The following is a 20,005-nucleotide window of genomic DNA, read 5'->3' on the forward strand; positions in this document are numbered from 1 at the left end:
ACACAGGAGAGGCTGTACCCTCCGTGTCCCTCCAACAAGCGGCGGAGGGAAGGAGAAAGCAGACTGACATGCGGATGCTCGTCCGCATGTCAGTCTGCTGTAAATCAGTGGCGCCCCCGCAGCCCTCGCCCCCAAGCCACCGCGAGGACTGCGGGGGCAGTAGTTACGCCACTGGTCTTATCATAGTCAATGTTGCCCTTACAGAAATATACCCTTCCCTACTAATTTCAATAAATTGTCACACTGGGAGTAATAGTTGACATACATACCTTAACACCACGAGGTCCAGGATAACCAATAGGGCCTTGGGGACCAGTGGGACCCTAGAAATAAAACAAAATATTTGATAATCATGCAGTAAAGATGGACAAGTGACTAAAGACAAATCCATTAAAAGCTATGATTACTAGATGCTGGGTGGAGAGTGAGCTCTCCGTTATGTAAACTTGCCCAAACAATTCCACCACTTAGACAAACGTGATTGGACAATTCCTCCCCCCTTCCCCAAGTGAAATAGTGTGCTCCTGCAGCAGACGTGTTCATGAAGGTATACAGGTAGAGGGCACTGATTACATCATTTGCTAATGAATGGGCACGGCACGGAAGGAGCTAACCAAGTTTGAAAAGGGGATCATCGTAGGTGTAGTGATGTCATGTTTTTAGGACGACCTTGGACAGGTACACAGAACATTTGGTAACCCGGATGCACTGACCAGCTCAGACTCCAAATCTTAACCCCATTGAGAACCTCTGGGATGAAATGGAAAGACGGGTGCTTTCTAGACCAACTAAATCTTCTTAAGTGTTGCAGTTGGTCATTGTTCTTGGCAAAACATACCACCTGCTGCTGTTCAGTAACTTGTGGACAGTTTGCCAAGAGGGTGTCTGCAGTAATCACTGCATGTAGTGGACCTACAAAGTACTGACTTCAATAAAATCTTGTTGATCTATTTGATGTCAGTGTCACATCACTTTTGTCTACATAGTGTGTTGAAAGGTTAAGGGCAATTGCTAGTATTTGTCAGAAAAGCCACTTGGTTATTGTGCATCTGTTAACTTTTTTCTTAATCAGCACTGGTTCCTACACTGCTGTCTACATATTAGACTTGGCACTACTATAGGTAAGACCTGGATCTATTGATATAATGTGTTAGTATTAAGCATATTAGGGACCTATCCGATAAAGTTCACCTTGACATGGTGGATGGGCCGGCAGTTTTGGGCAAACGTGTCAAGAACTCAGTATACTCCTTGCTAATTATAAGAGTCTACCACAATAATTTTGACTAACAGTATTCTTAGTGTTCAGACTGTGCATCTTAATTTTTCTTTGTTGTTAACTTCCAAGGAAAAAGAAAATAAACTTTTTCTGTTAACTAATATGTAAATATCTGCAAATATATGAGGTGTGGCTATTAAAAAATTAGACTGATGCTATAATTTATGTTTAATTATATTAAGTACATTTTAACTCCATTACCCTTCTATGTCCTCCCTTTCTGCATCAACACACCGCTACATTTTTATTTTCCATTGGTCAAAGCTGTGCTGTAGCTCATTATCTGCCAGCGATCTAAACAGCTCCATTGTTTTCTACTTTACCTCAATAACTAATGTAAAAACAGGTTACCTTGAGTACAGATTTAACTTTAGGGAAAGAATGAAGTCACACACTGCTAGGTCTGGTGAATATGGAGGGTGCACTGCAATCTGTTTCTCAGCCAAAAATGCTTTACAGAGAGAGCTGTGTGGGCTACTGCATTGACCTGATGCAGGATTAATCCATTTATCCACAACTCTGGCCTCTTTCTTCAAATTCTTTCTCATAGAGTTTATAGAACTTTTTATGTAGTAATGTTAATTCACTGTTGTGCTTTCTGGTACCAAGTATGCCAAAATAGCAACCTTGATATCAAAGAAACAAACATGGCTTTCAATTTGGATTTACTTTGACTTACTTTCTTCATTTTTGGTGATGTTGTGGTTTTCCAGTGCATGGACTGGCATTTTGTCTCAGGATCGTACTGGAAGATCCATGTTTTATCCAAGGTAATAACTTTATCTAAAAAATGTGAATCCGCTTGAAGTTGTTCCAAAATGTCTGTACAATTTCACTTTAGATTTTATTTCTGCTCAGCAGTGAGAAGCCTTGGAACCACATTAGCAAAAACCTTTGTCATGTTAAGCTCTTGGTGCAAAACTTGCCTAACAGATTTTCTGTTGATGTTTACCATTTCTGCTATCATTCAGATGCTGAGTTGATGGTCGATTGAAACATTTTAAATAAAAAATTTCCACATTTTTGTTTCTTTTTAATGTGCAAAGCTCTCCAGGATGTTTATGTTTATCATCTTCAACATCCTCAATATCATCACTAGATCTTTTGTACCACTCAAATGCATGTGCACGTGACATACAATCTGCCTCGTAAGCCTCGGTTAACATACTGTACGGAAAGATTCAGTGGGCATTAAGTTAACACGTTGCTCTATCTTTGGACTAAGCATTTTTACAATGCACATGAAAAACAAAACTTCTTTGAACGCTGTGTGACAGCAATCTGTCTGTGCGAGAGGAGTGACACTCGTAAAACCATTTTGGTATAGTCCAAGGTCAATGTTCCCCCAAACCCTTTTAACTTGTGCAGTATTGTTTATTGTTTACAAGCACAGTTTCTTTATTTAATAGCCACACCTCATATCTGCCTGTTAACTAAACAAAATCTGTATAAAATATTATCATAATAAGAAAAAGGTAAATGTAGAGCAATTTGCTTCATTTTATTTTCTCCCTAAAGCTTTCATGATGTCCTATGGTGAATTTAGCAATGAGAAGCTTGCAGGGTTCAGATATCGGCTCAGAATCTATGACATTCCAGGAATATAACAAAAAAAGAGGGATGGTCTATCTGCACAGGAACAAAAGGAAACTATATGAACTTATTGGACTAAATCATCATTAGTGATCTCCTATTACAAAATATGACTGTTCTTCTTGCAAAGTAAATTACAGCCACAAGTCAAGCTAGGTCAGTGTATATGTGTACTGACAGCAGAGTGACACAGCACCACCTGGAGTCCGAGACAGTGTATTGCACAAAGTCAAAGAACGTTCAGAAAATCACTAGCAGTTATCATGATTCCATGGCACCATCATAGATTACATTAATTTCAGCTTAAATGCTGAACATATGTTATATACTATATATATATTTCCAAAAAATAAAAATGCTTGTATTTATTTGGTAGACTATAATAACTTATTAATGGTAGTAGTTGTTTTTTGCTAAAGTGTATTTCTTCAGTGACTGACGTCCAGTTGGTAGACTAGAGGTTAAATATTGTTGATGCATAGAGTTTCTTTACTATTTCATTTTGCATACTTATGGGTTTATTCAGAGTTGTTAGCAAACAAAAAAAGTTAGCAATTGGGCAAAAACATGTTGCTCTGCAGGAGGGTGGGCAGATGTAACATGTGCAGAGAGATTTCGATTTGGGTGAGTTATATTGTTTCTGTGCATAATAAATACTAGCTGCTTCATTTCTACACTGCAATTTAGATTTCAGTTTGAACACACCCCACCCAAATCTAGAGCAGGATGTAATGAACTCCGAGTCCGGCAGCTGTACGGAATTCCGGCTGAACTCGGATGTTTTTTTAAAGGGGCAATCAAGTACAAGTCATGGTTTAGTCTTGTACATGATTGCCCCTTAAAAAACGTCTGAGTTCGGCCGGCATCCCGTAGAGCTACTGGACTTAGAGTTCATTACATCCTGCCCCTAATCTCTCTGCGCATGTTACATCTTCCCTACCTGCAGTGCAACATGGTTTTGCCTAGTTGCTTGCTTTTTTGGTTTGCTAACAAGCCTGAATAAGGCCCTTAGTTCTATCTGTAAGGTTTACACTTAATGGGGTAGATGAATGATACCTTGGAGTGATATAAAGTGGAGAGAGATAAAGTACCAACCACTCAGTTCTGCCATTCTACAGGCTGTGTTTGAAAAATGACAGAAGCTGATTGGCTGGTAATTTCTCCAAGGCGTCAAACATCTCCCCCAATGTCTGCAAACTCTCCTTAGAATCCCTTTTTTATTATTATTTCCCATTTTGTCAGTCTCAATTGTGAGGCTTCACAGCCAACTGGTCTACAGCAAAAATGAACAGGATTTAATGATGTAAGTGGTAACACATATGACACGAAAGTCCTCCAAGACATATTTATTTTTATAATTTCTAGGTAAATTCATAAACTATGCTAATTTTTTGTTTCTAACATGGTAGTTACACTATAGAGTACTGAGGACAGTGTATGATGGACATTCCTCCAAGCTTTTTCTTTTGTCTTTCTTTAGCTATCTGATCTGTATGATAGTTTAATTAGTGGTCTTGCTCGCATGCTAAATGACTCCTCCACACTTACTAATTTATTAAACTATTCACTAATATAATATACATGCCCCAACCTTCTCACCCCTTGCGCATATGACATAATTTACATGCAAATATAGGTAGTATAATTGGTCCAAAAATATCTTTACAAATATTATTCCTAGCACTCCAGAGATTTATCTACAAACCACACTAGGCTTTACGATAGGTATTACTGGTGAGATAAACTTTTATGAAACCTTACCCTTAGTTTACCTACTGTGCTCTAATTTGTGCTTACTGTATGGAGAATGCATCTGGGATGCCTAGTATACACTATAGAGCTACTGTAACTGCATCGTAGTTTTTTTCAGGACCATTTCTAGGGGTGGGCAAGTGTGCCGCCAACTATGGACACAAGGCCCAGGGGGTTCAGCTTCTTCATGGTCCTGGTGTCCTCCGTCATAGTAACATCATGACAAACCTGTGCAGGAGTAGTGTCATACTAAGGCACTTTTTTGCCATTATGGCTCCGTCTGCATTTTCTATGCATCTGGTGCTTCAGCATGCCATCCTTATAACAGAGGTCAATGATGACTAGGAGAACAGCTATTTAAGTGTTGTGCTAATTTCATCAACATAACATCTGGTTTTGACGTTATTTACTGTGTGAGGTCTGGATTGTAAAGTGCAACAGAATATACTGGTGCTATATAAGTCAACGCTAATAAATCTTCCTAAAATAATGATTCTTTTAAACTGTCACTTAGCCCAAATCACTGATTTGGATCAATAAATATATTACCATGGGTTTTATTAAGAGAGTTAGGAGTAAGCACATAAAAGGAGCATTTTGCACCTTGGTACAAACCATGAGGTAGTGCAGATGTAATATGTGCAGAGAGATTTATGGTTGAGAATGGTGTTCACTACATGCAAAAGCAGCCAGAATTTTCTTTGCATGTAAAAAATAAATGCATTTACACCCATTACTGTTCATTGTAAGATGGTTTATTCCAGGAGAAACTTGCTTACGCCTAACTCAAAAAGGCACCATTGACTTTACTGATGGTTTAAACATCAATGGCACTAAATAATCGGGTGCAAAACATTCATGTTTAAACACTGGGAACCATCAGCGGCGTGTTTGTGTGTGGCAATCCTGCAACATTATCACATATAGTTATGGGAATACTTTAAAACATTACAGAGAGACTATAGCATGGTACCATGCACTATGAGAGGGAGCTTCATTGATGCTTCAAGACACTAAACATTTTCTACTGTGTGATTATTTTAAAACAAGTGTTCTCTTTATGTTTTATTTGCAGTGCCTCAGTAGATAAGTCTTCTGGGAATGTCACTGGACTACGGGTCCAATTCAGCAGTCAATGCAAGTAAAACATTGGGTGCAAGCACTCAATGTTTTACCTCTGCGCATGCATCTGAGATACACTGCGCATGTGTCTTAATGGTCAGTTCTGGTGGATGCAGACCGGAACTGTATGAAGATCCATCTGATAAGCAAACCTGGGCGGTGACAGAGCGGGTGGCTCGAGTTGGTGTGCGTGTCAGGGACTGCATCAAAAATAGCAGTTCCTCTTGCATCAGCAGCCAAATACTAGTGGATATTCACAGCAACCACAGGTTTGCTCAGAAAGCCAATGCTATGGCTGGTGTCTGCTCAGCAGCGCACATTTGTGCACACCATGGCAGATAAGGCAAGCAGCCAGTGAGCGTCTCAATATACATCCCATTGGCTGCATCATTAGCATCATTACGCAGTAGTGGCTGTGCCAAAACTGCTGCATTACTGCTGTTATATGCACAGCTCACTGCATATAAAAAAATAAATTAAAAAATACTTTTTGGTATCGTTGGTAAAAAGAAAACTTACTGATGCTCCTTTTTCTCCAGATTGTCCTTCTTTACCAGGGTGCCCCTAAAATACAAGAGAAAAATAAAGATCTGTTAAAATGAATGTGTCCCATCGTCACTTTTCTCACCATAAAACAAGCAATAAAGTTAAAGATTTATATTATACACAGTAGTAAAATGATGTTCGAATATTGCAGAGCATTGAATCAACAGAAAGTGCAGTATCTCCAGTTCAGTGCTCGGCACATTTATCTCTCCAAAGGGACTTTTTACGAGGAATAGAGGAAAATAGAAAATTACAAAAATGAATTACAGCAGACACTTTAAGATTCAAATTATATTACAGAAATGTTTCTTAGATTGTTTGTGTTTATCGCTTAAAGAACAGATACAAAGGGAGCTAATTGGGCTTGATTCACAAAAGGTCAGTAAAACATTAATGAATTTCTGCTTCTTTTTGCTTTTTGTCATTTGATTAGTGACTGGCACTAAAACTAAAGCACAGCACAATGGTGAAAATATGGTAATTTTACAGAAACGTATCTCACTAAAGGGGTATGGGTCGTTGGATAGACACAACTTAGGTCGACAGTCATTAGGTCGACAGGGACAATAGGTCGACATGGTCATTAGGTCGACATGTACTAAGTCGGCAGGTCAAAATGTCGACGTGGGGTTTTTGACTGTTTTTGGCGTCGTTTTCTTCGTAAAGTGACGGGGAACCCCAATTGGTGCACTGTGTCACCTCGCAGCTTCGGGCAAGGTGCCTCGCTTTGCTCGGCACAGGTTACCGGTCCAATCGTAGTCCACGCGGATCGTTAAGTATGAAAAAATCCAAAAAATAAAAAAGGTGAAAAACTCATGTCGACTTTTTGACCTGTCGACCTAGTACATGTCGACCTATTGACCATGTCAACCTAATGCATGTCGACCTTCAATGGTCGACCTAATGACTGTCGACCTAAGATGTGTCTAAACACATATGTTATACAAACTAGTCCCCAGACCATCAAAATTACGGATCAACATAACAATACTGTCAGCGCCGGCGGCTGTGCACGCCTGAATGAAGCAACACTTGAATTGCTCTGTCAGGTGCCATCTAGTGGCCGCTGATGCGCAAAACACTTGAATCCCCCCCAATAGAGATGAGGAATAGCATAAGCCTTTTATATTTCATATCATATTTGTATTTATTAAACAATTATATTGATCTAAAAAATACTACATTAATAGCATCAACTTAAATACAGCTACGCAAATATAATACAGTAGAACCCATTTATAATGGGTAAAAGAGGAAAGATGTTGCATGGATAATCTAAATCATGGTAAATCCTAAAATACATGTACAGTACCTACTGTAATATATTTAGCTGTTAATGTAGACATTGTTCATTCTGTGTAGCCAAAGCGGAATGTCAAATACTTAGGGGTGCGTGCCAAAAATGACCACGCATAGCTTAGCGTGGGCTACTATACAGTATTTATTCATACTACATTATTTATAATGTACCAGGGAGAATTAGACAAGGAAAAATATTTTAGCTGCTGAGCTAATCTGTACCATGGTTAATATTCAGGATAATCAAGGTTCTACTCTAAATGATTGAGGAAATTACACATTAGTAATGCTCAACTGAATTACAGGTAGCTTGAAGCATTCATCTCTACAGTCACTGAATTTGTTGTATTACTATACGTTTATATGTGCTATAATGATCTTTGTATAAACAAAGTGAAATATACTGTAGTTTACCACGAACATTACTTCAAAATTTTATATATATATATATATATATATATATATATATATATACAGGTTGAGTCTCCCTTATCCAAAATGCTTGGGACCAGAGGTACTTTGGATATCGGATTTTTCCGTATTTTGGAATAATTGCATACCATAATAAGATATCATGGTGATGGGACCTAAATCTAAGCACATAATGCATTTATGTTACATATACACCTTATACACACAGCCTGAAGGTCATTTTAGCCAATACTTTTTATAACTTTGTGCATTAAACAAAGTGTGTGTACATTCACACAATTCATTTATGTTTCATATACACCTTATACACACAGCCTGAAGGTCATTTAATACAATATTTTTAATAACTTTGTGTATTAAACAAAGTTTGTGTACATTGAGACATCAAAAAACAAAGGTTTCACTATATCACTCTCACTCAAAAAAGTCCGTATTTCGGAATATATGGATATGGGATACTCAACCTGTATATATATATGGAATTTACTGAGGACTGTGACAGTTTTGAGATTTTTAAACAACTAATGACTGACCCTTAGAGGGGATTCCCGATTGTCGGATAAGCGCACTGATCTATAAAAACATTTTTATATATATATATATATATATATATATATATGCATTATCGGTGATTATTCTGTTATAAGCCTTTCATGACTTATTGATTATGATATGTTGTATATTTGTGTGTTATACTGTACATGCTACCTATATGTAATCTATTGTTTGTTCAACAATAACATCTGCTTTTGGTCTACTCACTGGTGGTCCATCAGATCCAGGTAATCCAGGCAGACCAGGCTTTCCGTGTGGACCCTAAACACACAAGAGGACAGATATTACTTATTGACTGTATAATAAGGATATAAACAACAGTCTAAACAATGAAGAACAAGACACAATGAAATGCTGATTAGAACTTGTAATATAATGTATCACAGTTTCCTCTCTCAAACATATAATTTTACTAGGAAACTCATGCAGCTATATACAGATAAGATGCTGCTCTGATGCACTGTAAAGGGTGGAAATGACTACTGAGGACTTTGCTACACTATCAAATGTAGGCTTCTTATTTATATAATTTTTATTGTTTTAGATGTAGTACGGTGCATCCTTTATTTCATAGCAATCAATCACAAAAATCCCCCCTAATCAGGAGCAATGCTGTGCCTGGGTACCCTGTGATGACCTTACATGTGAAAGGCATTTATTAAGAAAATGCACACTGACATTTTTGAACAAGGAAATGGTTTTTATAACCTTTACATATGACTTTTGTATTACAATTGAAAAGAGCAACGCATAAGACACATATTCATGCACTTATTCACACTTCTCTGAACCCTTACCAGTTATATGAGTAGCCATTGTATTTAATTATCACTAAACTATGCAACATTTGTAAAAGTGTATATTTAAATGTACTTTGTGATTTGTGCCTGTTCTAAGAACAATTACCTTTGTCAGAAGAAATTACATCAAATAAATTAGATAATATAGTTCCGGTCACAGTTTCTACATTTCAGACATAATTGTATGGGTAGTTTTACAAAGGTTACATCCTTCCCATCCTATATGCCACTATGTAAATGCTACTTTCATAAATATTCTACAGCTCAGACAATTGAACCAGATGTCTGCTTTTCCATACAGTTTAATGTAGCAATGTTATATGATCATTGTTCACATGGTTAGAAGGGACATACAGCTATTGTAGCCTACATGATACATCATTTTCCTTACATTTATGGTCTAATATTCTGCCTATATCCTACATATATTTATTTTCAAACAAAAAATTGGAAATAGACTAGTCTTTAAAACAATGTAAGTAATCATGTGAGACCTTACCTTCTCGCCAGGGGGACCGATGGGGCCTTGTGGGCCGGGAAGACCCTGCAGAGAACGAAAACATTATATCTCAGCATCTCATTCATCACTGTGAGCTGGGAACAGACCTGCACTTCATAACATTGCCACACTGTGCAGCATTCCTGAACCACACTCTGCAGCCAGGAGTCAGATGCACAATCCCTCATTATTCTCCACACTCTAAAACCTGAATGTAGTGAAGGTGCTCTCTTGTTGGGAGAGAGCTTCATGCTAAGCAAAGGCTTCTACATGGAACTATTTTCAACAATGCTCATTGAAGAGGGTAGAATATTATATACAACTCCTAAAATAAATCCTGTCTATTCCTAGTTTTCAGATAAAGGTAGATTTTTTTTCCTCTGACACTATTAGTACATAAATGTGCCTGAATATACTCCATAAATATTGCAGGCTCAAATAAGAGTCTCATGTACTGTATGATGGCTGAGTGGTTACTGACACTGCATTTGCAATTATCCCTATATGATCACCATATGATGCACAAATTCCATCATATTATCACTTTAAAAAAAAAACAGTGAAATAATGGATGGAATCATTAAAATATAAAGCATCTACCTCTAAGGTGCATTAATATAGAGATAACTAAGACAGCTCTTTCACAAAAATACAACTGGTCACCAAAGTGAGGGCTGCCATTTTGTTGAAGCCGAACCCTTCTAATTTGTGTCTAGATAAAGGTTACACCTTGCTGCCTTTTGGGCCTGGTCTATTCTCAATAGTTTTGTCAATCCAGATATTCAAGTCTAAATTTAAGTTAATTTTTTAAGTGCCAGATCTTTTGCTCAAAGTGCAACATATCATAAATAATGTATTTTAATGAGAATTAACTGTCTCATCTGGCTACTACTAAAATAATTGTCATAGTGATAGTAGTTATATTATACTCACTTGTGGTCCTGGAATTCCTTGTTGACCTGATGGGCCAGGTTCACCTTGAGGACCCTAAAATGTACATATGAAGTGTATAGATGAATAATGGTATATGACTTATTTCCACGATTTACATTCCAACATGACAATGTGGCAAACTTTCACATTTTCATGGAAAGTTCAGGAGATTTCTGAATTTAAGGGTGTCCTTCTGGAGAGTAGACCACCTCCCGTATCCCATTGATCTATCCACCCATGCCACCAGTGAGTGATGAATAAGGTTACTGCCCAGCAGGAATTGGCCTTAACATGCCAATTCCCCCTCCTACTGGCTCCCTAGATCTTCCCTCACCTATAAGTATGGTTTCAAACAACTTCTATCATAATATAATAATAGATTTGTTATTCATTGCACGTACAGTAAATATGTAGAATCAAATGCAAAATACACTAAATTGAAATCTTAAGATAACTGCAAATAGTTCAGAAATATTGAAAATTAAGCATCCTGGTTTGTTCATTATTTCAAAGTTGGTTGGTTGTATAATGATAGCATAGAGCCTCATTTAGGGGCTTATTTATTAAATATACATAACCCTTTTCTAATGCATCTCAACATTTATCAAATACAGTATTAAAAAATGTTGAATCACTGATTTCTCCAGTGTACCTTTTTTTTAATGTATCCAGGCACTGTGTAAAGGCACACTGCATCAATTTATGAAGCAGCAAAAAAGAAAAACTTAATGCCATCTCAGGATAGCATTATATTTGCTTATGGATGCTCCTCATATTGTACTAGGCATACGTGTTTTTGAATCTTATAAGCAATACAGGAAAACCTCTCACTTCTTTTAGCTCATGATCCTCCTACTATCTTGCGCTTGCGCAATGCGAAATGTTGTAGACTGTTTACCTTACTGCCTTGTGCAGGTGCAAAACAGGGATCATGTCACTTTGCACCAGCATTCTGTGGATGCTGGAGGGCAAAACTGAATCATTGGAGAGGTAGATTTATACAGGACCTCTCCTATGGAGATTAACTGATGCTTTTGGGATAATCGGTTACATCACAGATCCTCTACTTAGGAAATAGCTGTGAGACTGGGAAGAACATGTAACAAAGATTGTTTTTGGTCGATTTGATTGCTTTCTGTGACTCCCCACCGATTTTGCTAATCAGAGATTTACTAAAGGCAAAATTAATGGGAAATTGCATGTCAAACACGACCTAACATGCCAATAGATAGCACCACACCATTGGAGCAAACATTGTATCCTTTCTATAGTGTTTGTAAAATCAATCAAAATCACATCATAATAGAAGAATGAAATAGACTTGCCTGTGAGTGGAAGGTTTGTCTAAAGCACTGGGGAATGTGCTGATTGGCTGCGAGCTCCGGTTCCTATGCTCTTAGCCATTCAGCACTTTCCTCATTCATTCTGTTGCTGGGGACCAGGAATGACATTGTTTCCTGCAAGAACTATACAGAGGCTACAGTGCTGCCTTTGGGGGTCATTCCGACCCGATTGCTCGCTGCAGTTTACCGCTGTGCATTGATTGGGTCGGCTCTGCGCATGCACTGGCGCCGCAGTGCAACGGCGCATGCTGGGCAGCTGAAGGCCGTTGTATTGTAGCGATTGCCTCTGCCTGATTGACAGGCAGAGGCGGTCGCTGGGCGGGAGGGGGCTGGACGGCGGCATTATGCTGCCGTTTAGGTGGGCGTGGTCCGGCCAATGCAGGCGTGGCCGGACCATCGGGGAGGCGGGCCGCGACGGCTGCATGACGTCACACGCAGCCGCTGCAACCCGGGCAGCGAGGACATTCTCCTGGCCAGCCGCAGGAGTTGCGCTGGCCGGGAGTTACTCCTGAAATGCAAAAGCATCGCCGCTGTGCGATGCTTTTGCATTTCTGTGGGTGGGTGGGTGGGGCGGCATTGACATGCAGGGCGGACTAGCCCTGTGCTGTGCATCCCCGCTGCATGTCTGAGTACCTGATCGTAGCTGCGCTAAATTTAGCACAGCTACGATCAACTCGGAATGACCCCTTTTGTGCGCATGGGTCATGTGTTTTTTGGCTTTAAGAAGACCTACTGTATGGACTACTGTATGGAAGGAATAGGACCCTATCCATACAGTAGGTTAGTCAATATGGATTTCTTTCTTTTTTTCATTAACAGACTACAACATCAGTGTGCGTGTATTTTATATTTTCTTCATCAGATCTGTGCACTGCAGATTGTCAGCGGATTCATATTTTTATCTATCAGCAGATTCTATTGTAAAGGTGGAATATGACTAAGGGCCTAATTCAGACTGGATCGCTGCCGCTAGTCTGAGTCACTATATGTGATGTGCACTCGCGCAGCGGGCACACTGTGCGTGAACACCCCGTGAGCCCAGTGAGATGCTAACAGCATCTCTGGGATGCGATCGCCTCTGCTCGGCTGTCGCGTGGCGGGAGTGGGCGTGCCAACGGGATTGGAGCGCCATTGGTGAGGCGTGGTCTGGACAATGCAGGCATGTCCGGATCACAGGGGGGGGGCGGACCATGGTGGCTGCGTGATGTCACATGCAGCCGCCTGCGACCCGGGACATGGTGGGTAGTGGCCTGCCAACATACAGGAGTTGCACTGGCATGGAGCTACTCGCCAGGTGCAAAAGCATCGCCACCGTGCGATGCTTTTGCACCTATGAAGGGGGGTAGGGCCTGACATGCGGGGCGGACTAGCCCTGTGCTGTGCATCCTCCCGCATGTCAGAGTAAATGATTGCAGCACATCTACCATCAGATCTGAATTACCCCCTAAAATTGCAAGCGCCCGAAACCAATCAGTTCAAAATAGACGCTCAAAAATGCTCTTTAGTAAATTTGTGAATTTGAGCTTTTAAATTGCCAGCTATGTCCAGCTGTTTGGTTTAGAAGCCAAACATGATTCTTAGTATATTTTGCCTTGGTAATCAGAACAACAAATTGTTCAGGAGTGAATATAGTAAAAACAAACATATGGGCTGACTATGGAACAATCACCAAATGTGCATAAGCCATGCTGCTGTTTACCAGGCTCTGTTCTGAGAGGAATGTGCATAGGAAAACTCATATGCATAGGAGATGTCTTCTGACCAATATGACTATCTCAGGATGGCAACAGAAAAGTACCCGTACTGGAATAAAGGCTTTTCTATTAATATAATGTAATTTTTCATTATTCTAAGGGGGAGATAAGATGTACAGTACTAAGCCTTGGAGAGTGGAGGGAGATAAACTTCCAGCCAATCAGCTCCTAACTGCCATGTTACAGGCTGTGTTAGAAATATTACAGTTGGTAGTTGATCTCTCTCCACTTTATCACTCTGCAAGGCTTAGTACATCTGCCCCTAACAGAAGATATATCCTTACCCTGTATCAATTAGTACACAGCTTCACATATTGGGCCAGATTCAATTTGATGTGGTAATTTACCACACCGGAAAAAGGTTGGTAGTCTAAGGCTTTAACTTCTGGGGGATTATTCAATTACAACCCCTTTTTTTCGCACAGTATATTACCCGCTAATGCACGTTAGCCAATGGCGGTTCCAGAGATGGGGCTGAAGAATAGTCCAAAATTCAAATAGGGAAGTCACACCAACTGCCACCCCAAACACTGCCAACAGGGACTCACTTGCAGTTGGTATGGCTCACCTATTTGAATTTTGAACTGCACTGCAGCCCCACCTCTGGAGTCGCCACTGGCGGTAAACCGTCAAATCCAGGATATATTTTCTGGAACTTTGGGTTAACAGAGTCATGGCATAAAGATTTCTGTTTTAGCCTCCTCAGGCTCGTGCATAAATCCATATTAATTTCTGGTTGCAGGCTGATGACTGGCTGTCATGGGCTATAATTGAATAGCATGGGCAGATCAATTAGCCTGCAGTAATTAACCGCTAATAACTGAATCTGGCGCATAGACTTGTACCTTTATTTGCAGAATTTTTAAAGTACAGAAAAACTACAATACTTAAAAAGAATATGTAAATATAATATACTCACCAAGTTGCCTTTGGGTCCTGGGGGCCCATCCACACCAGCAACACCCTGACAAACAAGAAATCACATGTCATGACAATTGTTAAATATTACTACCTAATGAGAATTTTAAAGACAGGGATGTTTTATATATTTGAATCACTGAATCAGCTTTAATGACATAAAGAGGACACCGTGGCTATACATACAAACACACACACACCGATATATATATATATATATATATATATATGACTGTCCATGATAGAAGACATATTTTACTGCATGTAAGTAGCTCTCAGGTAGATTATACAATAATATATTAATATATTTATTTAGGAGAGAATTATCAGTAGTCAGGTGTACTATGTTAACTCACCATAAATAGTATGCCTACCATTTTGTGTTATAATGCACTGAAGAATATCAAATATATGCAAATAATATTTTTAATATTGGCAGAAATATTTATAAACCTGACCTTGAGCTATCTGCAACAAATGATATTACAATTAATGTTATTTTGAATTAGACAAATATATATTAAGTCTTAAGAGTATACATAAGTTTTAGATTCTGATAAAGTAGCAATCATCATTTACATACATGTTGTCCTGGAGGACCAGGAGAACCTCTTGGCCCCAGCAATCCTCGTTCACCCTATAAGAATCAAAGACAAATTCAGTAACTTATTTTCATTTTATTACTAGATTTGGTGCAATTCATTTTACAAACCCTATTATAAAGAAAAACAAAGCGATAGATCTAATCATAGATAGTTACAAGTAGTAATAGATTGAACTGTGCCATCACTAAACCTTGGGCCAGCACTCTCATGTATCCTATTTCCCAGCAGACCTGACAAAGGGGGTCATTCCAAGTTTATCGCACTAAAGCAGTTTTTTGCAAACGCGTGCGCAGTAATGACGCAGTAGTGACCTGATCGCTGCGCTGCGAAAAACAGCAGCGTGCGATCAGGTCGGAATGACCCCCCCAAAGTGAGCTACAGGCTATGTGTGAGTCAGGGGCGGAACTACTGGCGGGGCAGGCAGTGCATTGCACTGGGGCCCCGCCGCACTCAGGGGCCCACAGCCGCCGGCCGGCATTTAGAACAGATTGACATGCGGACGAGAGTCCGCATGTCAATCTGCGTTCTCCTCTCCCTCCTTGCTGCTCCCCTGCTCCCCCGGCCCCCCCCTATGTGTTGGAGGGACACGAGCGCATCGCGCGTCTCTCTGTGTCCCTCCTGGCTCTCCCCCGGCCGCTCTAAGGAATCATGTGCCGTTCGTGAGCTCTGATTGGCTCACGAACGGCACATGCTTCATTAGACCAGCGGGGGAGAGCCAGGAGGGACACAGGAGAGACGCGCGATGCGCTCGTGTCCCTCCAACACATAGGGGGGGGAGGGGGGACCGGGGGAGCAGGCACTGGGGGGACAGATCTGGCACTGGGGACATATACCTGGCACTGGGGGGACAGATCTGGCACTGGGGACATATACCTGGCACTGGGGGGACAGATCTGGCACTGGGGACATATACCTGGCACTGGGGGGACAGATCTGGCACTGGGGACATATACCTGGCACTGGGGGGACAGATCTGGCACTGGGGACATATACCAGGCACTGGGGACAGATCTGGCACTGGGGACATATACCTGGCACTGGGGACATATACCTTGCACTGGGGGGGCATATACCTGGCACTGGGGGGGAATATCTGGCACTGTGGGAGAATATCTGGCACTGGGGGGGCATATACCTGGCACTGGGAGCATATAACTGGCACTGGGGGAGCATGTACCTGGCACTGGGGGCATATACCTGGCACTGGGGGCATATACCTGGCACTGGGGGGGAATATCTGGCACTGTGGGAGAATATCTGGCACTGGGGGGGCATATACCTGGCACTGGGAGCATATAACTGGCACTGGGGGAGCATGTACCTGGCACTGGGGGCATATACCTGGCACTGGGGGCATATACCTGGCACTGGGGGGGAATATCTGGCACTGTGGGAGAATATCTGGCACTGGGGGGGCATATACCCGGCACTGGGGGCATATACCTGGCACTGGGGGGGAATATCTGGCACTGGGGGCATATACCTGGCACTGGGGGGGAATATCTGGCACTGTGGGAGAATATCTGGCACTGGGGGGGCATATACCCGGCACTGGGGGCATATACCTGGCACTGGGGGGGAAGCAGGCACTGGGGGGGAATATCTGGCACTGGGGGCATATACCTGGCACTGGGGGCATATAACTGGCACTGGGGGGGCATGTACCTGGCACTGGGGGCATATACCTGGCACTGGGGGGGAATATCTGGCACTGTGGGAGAATATCTGGCACTGGGTGCATATACCTGGCACTGTGGGGGAATATCTGGCACTGGGAGCATATGTGGCACTGGGAGCACGGCCCTAGCAACAAGCACTACCCACTAGCAACGAGCATGACACCCAGTGCATGAAACCCCTGGCAACGAGCATGACATCCTGGCACTGTGCATGGAACCAAGTGCATGAAACCCCTGGCAACAAGCAGGTAATTTCTTTTTTTATTTGTTGGGACTGCCTGCCGCAATGTGTAAAAAGGGGGGACTGCCTGCCGCTATGTATAAAAATGGGGAATCTGCATGCCGCAATGTAAAAATGGGGAATCTGCCTGCCGCTATGTGTAAAAAGGTAGAATCTGCCTGCCGTAATGTGTAAAAAGGGCACGCTATCTGCCGTTATGTGTAAAAGTGTATGGTGTCTGCCGTAATGTGTAAAATGGGGACGCTGTCTGCCGTAATGTGTAAAATGGGGACGCTGCCTGCCGTAATGTGTAAAAAGTGCACGCTGTCTGCCGCTATGTGTAACGAGGGCACGCTGTCTGCCGCTATGTGTAACGAGGGTACGCTGTCTGCCATTGTGTAAAAAGTGTATGCTGTCTGCCGCTATGTGTAACGAGGGCACGCTGTCTGCCGTTATGTGTAAAAAGTGCACGCTGTCTGCCGTTATGTGTAAAAAGGGGAATCTGTTCGCTGTAAGGAGTAAAAGGGTCTCTACCTGGTGTAGTGGTGCTACTGTGCGGCGTAATTTGAAGAATGGAGACTACTGTGCACCGTTTTATGAATTGGTATTATTTTGTGGACACACCCCTTCCCCACGAAGCCACGCCACTATGTATTTTTGCGCGCGCGCCTACGGCGCGCACTGCCCATGGGGTGTACTTGGATGGGGGGCCCAAAGCATTTTGTTGCACCTGGGCCCACCGCTTGCTTGTTCCGCCACTGGTGTGAGTGTAATATATTTAGAAAAGAGGAGTCAAAGCTTTAGATGTAAATTTGCCTCTAGTGGTGACTTCTGGAAATACTCACTGAAGGTTGTCCATTGACAGGTTAATGGTCAATGATTTTTAACAATCATTTTTAACAAACAACCCATTGTCGATTAAACTATTTATTGTTCATGTTTGTGCCGGAGGCACTGAGAGAGGGGTATCAGGGGCCCAATTGGAGTAGGCCACTTAGAGCATTTTACATGTTAGTGCGCATAGGATTTTACATGTTTTTCCCCAGAAGGGTTGTGTCCTTGTCTTCTGGATTTGGACACGCCCCCTCAGTATCACCCAGGCCCCACAGATTTGTCAACGGCACAAGTCTGCACATGTGCAACCAACTAGAGACCATGGCTGCACAAGTAGAAGATGGGCTTTTTACCATGGACCACTCCATCGTTGGTAAAACCCTCTACCAAATGGGAGACACTATATATGGTTACTAACCATTTATGATCAATGGCTAACTTAATACTTAATATTACAATCTGAAATGTATCAGCTACTTTTGTGATAGACTATAATGTAGAGCTTAGCTGCATTAGAAGAGAGTGCAATGTTATTTCACTCAGTGAATTAGTGCTGTAAATAGGCCCTTATTTCCTTTATCAAATAAAAAATCCTTATCTGCTGACAATGTCCATTCAATGTCCTTTCTGATATTGTACTAGGAAAATTACAATAATTTACTGCCATTTACAGTATAACTAAACATAAGTTAAATATGCTATTTATAACAGAAAAAAAGCTTTTTTTCATTATAGTTATTACTGTGTTATTCCCCTCCAAGACTATGTTGCTTTATATACAAAGGTGTTAGTTGACAACTAAATAATGTCATAAATAAACAACAGCATCAATGCAATCTAACAGTACTGACATAACAAAAGTAGGACCATAGTAACAAAGCACATTAAAAAAATCTTCATATTTGTATCTAAAAAACCCCCCATTGATATATTTAAAATGATATTAAACATTTGATGATGATTAGACAATATTCCTCAATCTACCAACAGCAGGTTCCGGTAGGAGCTGCTCTTGGATGTCTGGCAGCATAAGAGATATAAAGGAGCTGAAATGCCTCCCCAGCCAGAAGCGATGCTGCATGTTACACTGTGATTGCTGGGAAAATTTGTAGATAGAAAGTAAGAGCTCTGAATACAACAGATTAATGTGTCACTCACAGGTTCACCGGGCAGCCCTCTAGGTCCAACCTCTCCATCTTCTCCCTGTTACACAAAAGAAAAAGCTGTTTCTACTGATATTCAAACACACAGCACGTAAAGAGGGACACGCAATGACTATTTTTGTTTGTCAAATTGTTATCTATATGCGATTTTGATGGGCGGAAAAGGCTAATTTGTAGGCAGTGAGGGCAAGAACTGAAAGTTAATGTATGGCAGCTATGCTTCTTATACACAACAGCGTTTATGTGCATATCTGTGTACAATGACTGCTGCTATCTACATATACCTGTGCAGTGGATATTTATTATTATAAGCTATGTCTTCACACATACAGATGTAGCCATGCTCACCGTGGCTACATCTGCGCTAACTGCCCGCGCCTAGCCATGCCGAGCAGCGGCATTTTCTGCTTTCATTTATGCGAATGGAGTGCGTGTATGGCTACATCTGTATGTTGTCAGTACCTGATTGGGTGTTTAAGTCGACATGCGTTTGGCAGCCGGGAAATAAAATGAAGATGTAATTCATTCCATGTTGGCAGTGGTTGGTGAGGGAAGTTCTTAAAGTAACCACCAAATGGCTGTGGCGATGTGACCATGTCATTTTCTAATAAAACTATTACTTTATGTACATTGAACAGAATCTGGATAGCCTAAGAGCTGCATACAATTATCTTTAGGT

The 20,005-nt window shown here is 41.2% G+C and overlaps 1 protein-coding gene across 5 annotated transcripts in view; it reads right to left on the reverse strand.

The window, feature by feature from the left end:
* Window positions 1–20,005, reverse strand: part of COL11A1 (collagen type XI alpha 1 chain) — a 257,732-nt gene that overhangs the window by 105,805 nt on the left and 131,922 nt on the right. For all 5 annotated transcript variants that reach the window (XM_063940097.1, XM_063940094.1, XM_063940098.1 and 2 more), the window contains 8 exons: window positions 19,322–19,366; window positions 15,409–15,462; window positions 14,827–14,871; window positions 10,811–10,864; window positions 9,878–9,922; window positions 8,786–8,839; window positions 6,266–6,310; window positions 270–323 (listed from right to left, as the gene is read on the reverse strand). In XM_063940097.1, coding sequence (XP_063796167.1) covers window positions 270–323; window positions 6,266–6,310; window positions 8,786–8,839; window positions 9,878–9,922; window positions 10,811–10,864; window positions 14,827–14,871; window positions 15,409–15,462; window positions 19,322–19,366 — 396 coding nt within the window. The remainder of the gene's footprint in view (window positions 1–269; window positions 324–6,265; window positions 6,311–8,785; window positions 8,840–9,877; window positions 9,923–10,810; window positions 10,865–14,826; window positions 14,872–15,408; window positions 15,463–19,321; window positions 19,367–20,005) is intronic.

Source organism: Pseudophryne corroboree, chromosome 9, assembly GCF_028390025.1.
Source record: "Pseudophryne corroboree isolate aPseCor3 chromosome 9, aPseCor3.hap2, whole genome shotgun sequence".
NCBI classification, from domain to species: Eukaryota; Metazoa; Chordata; class Amphibia; order Anura; family Myobatrachidae; genus Pseudophryne; species Pseudophryne corroboree.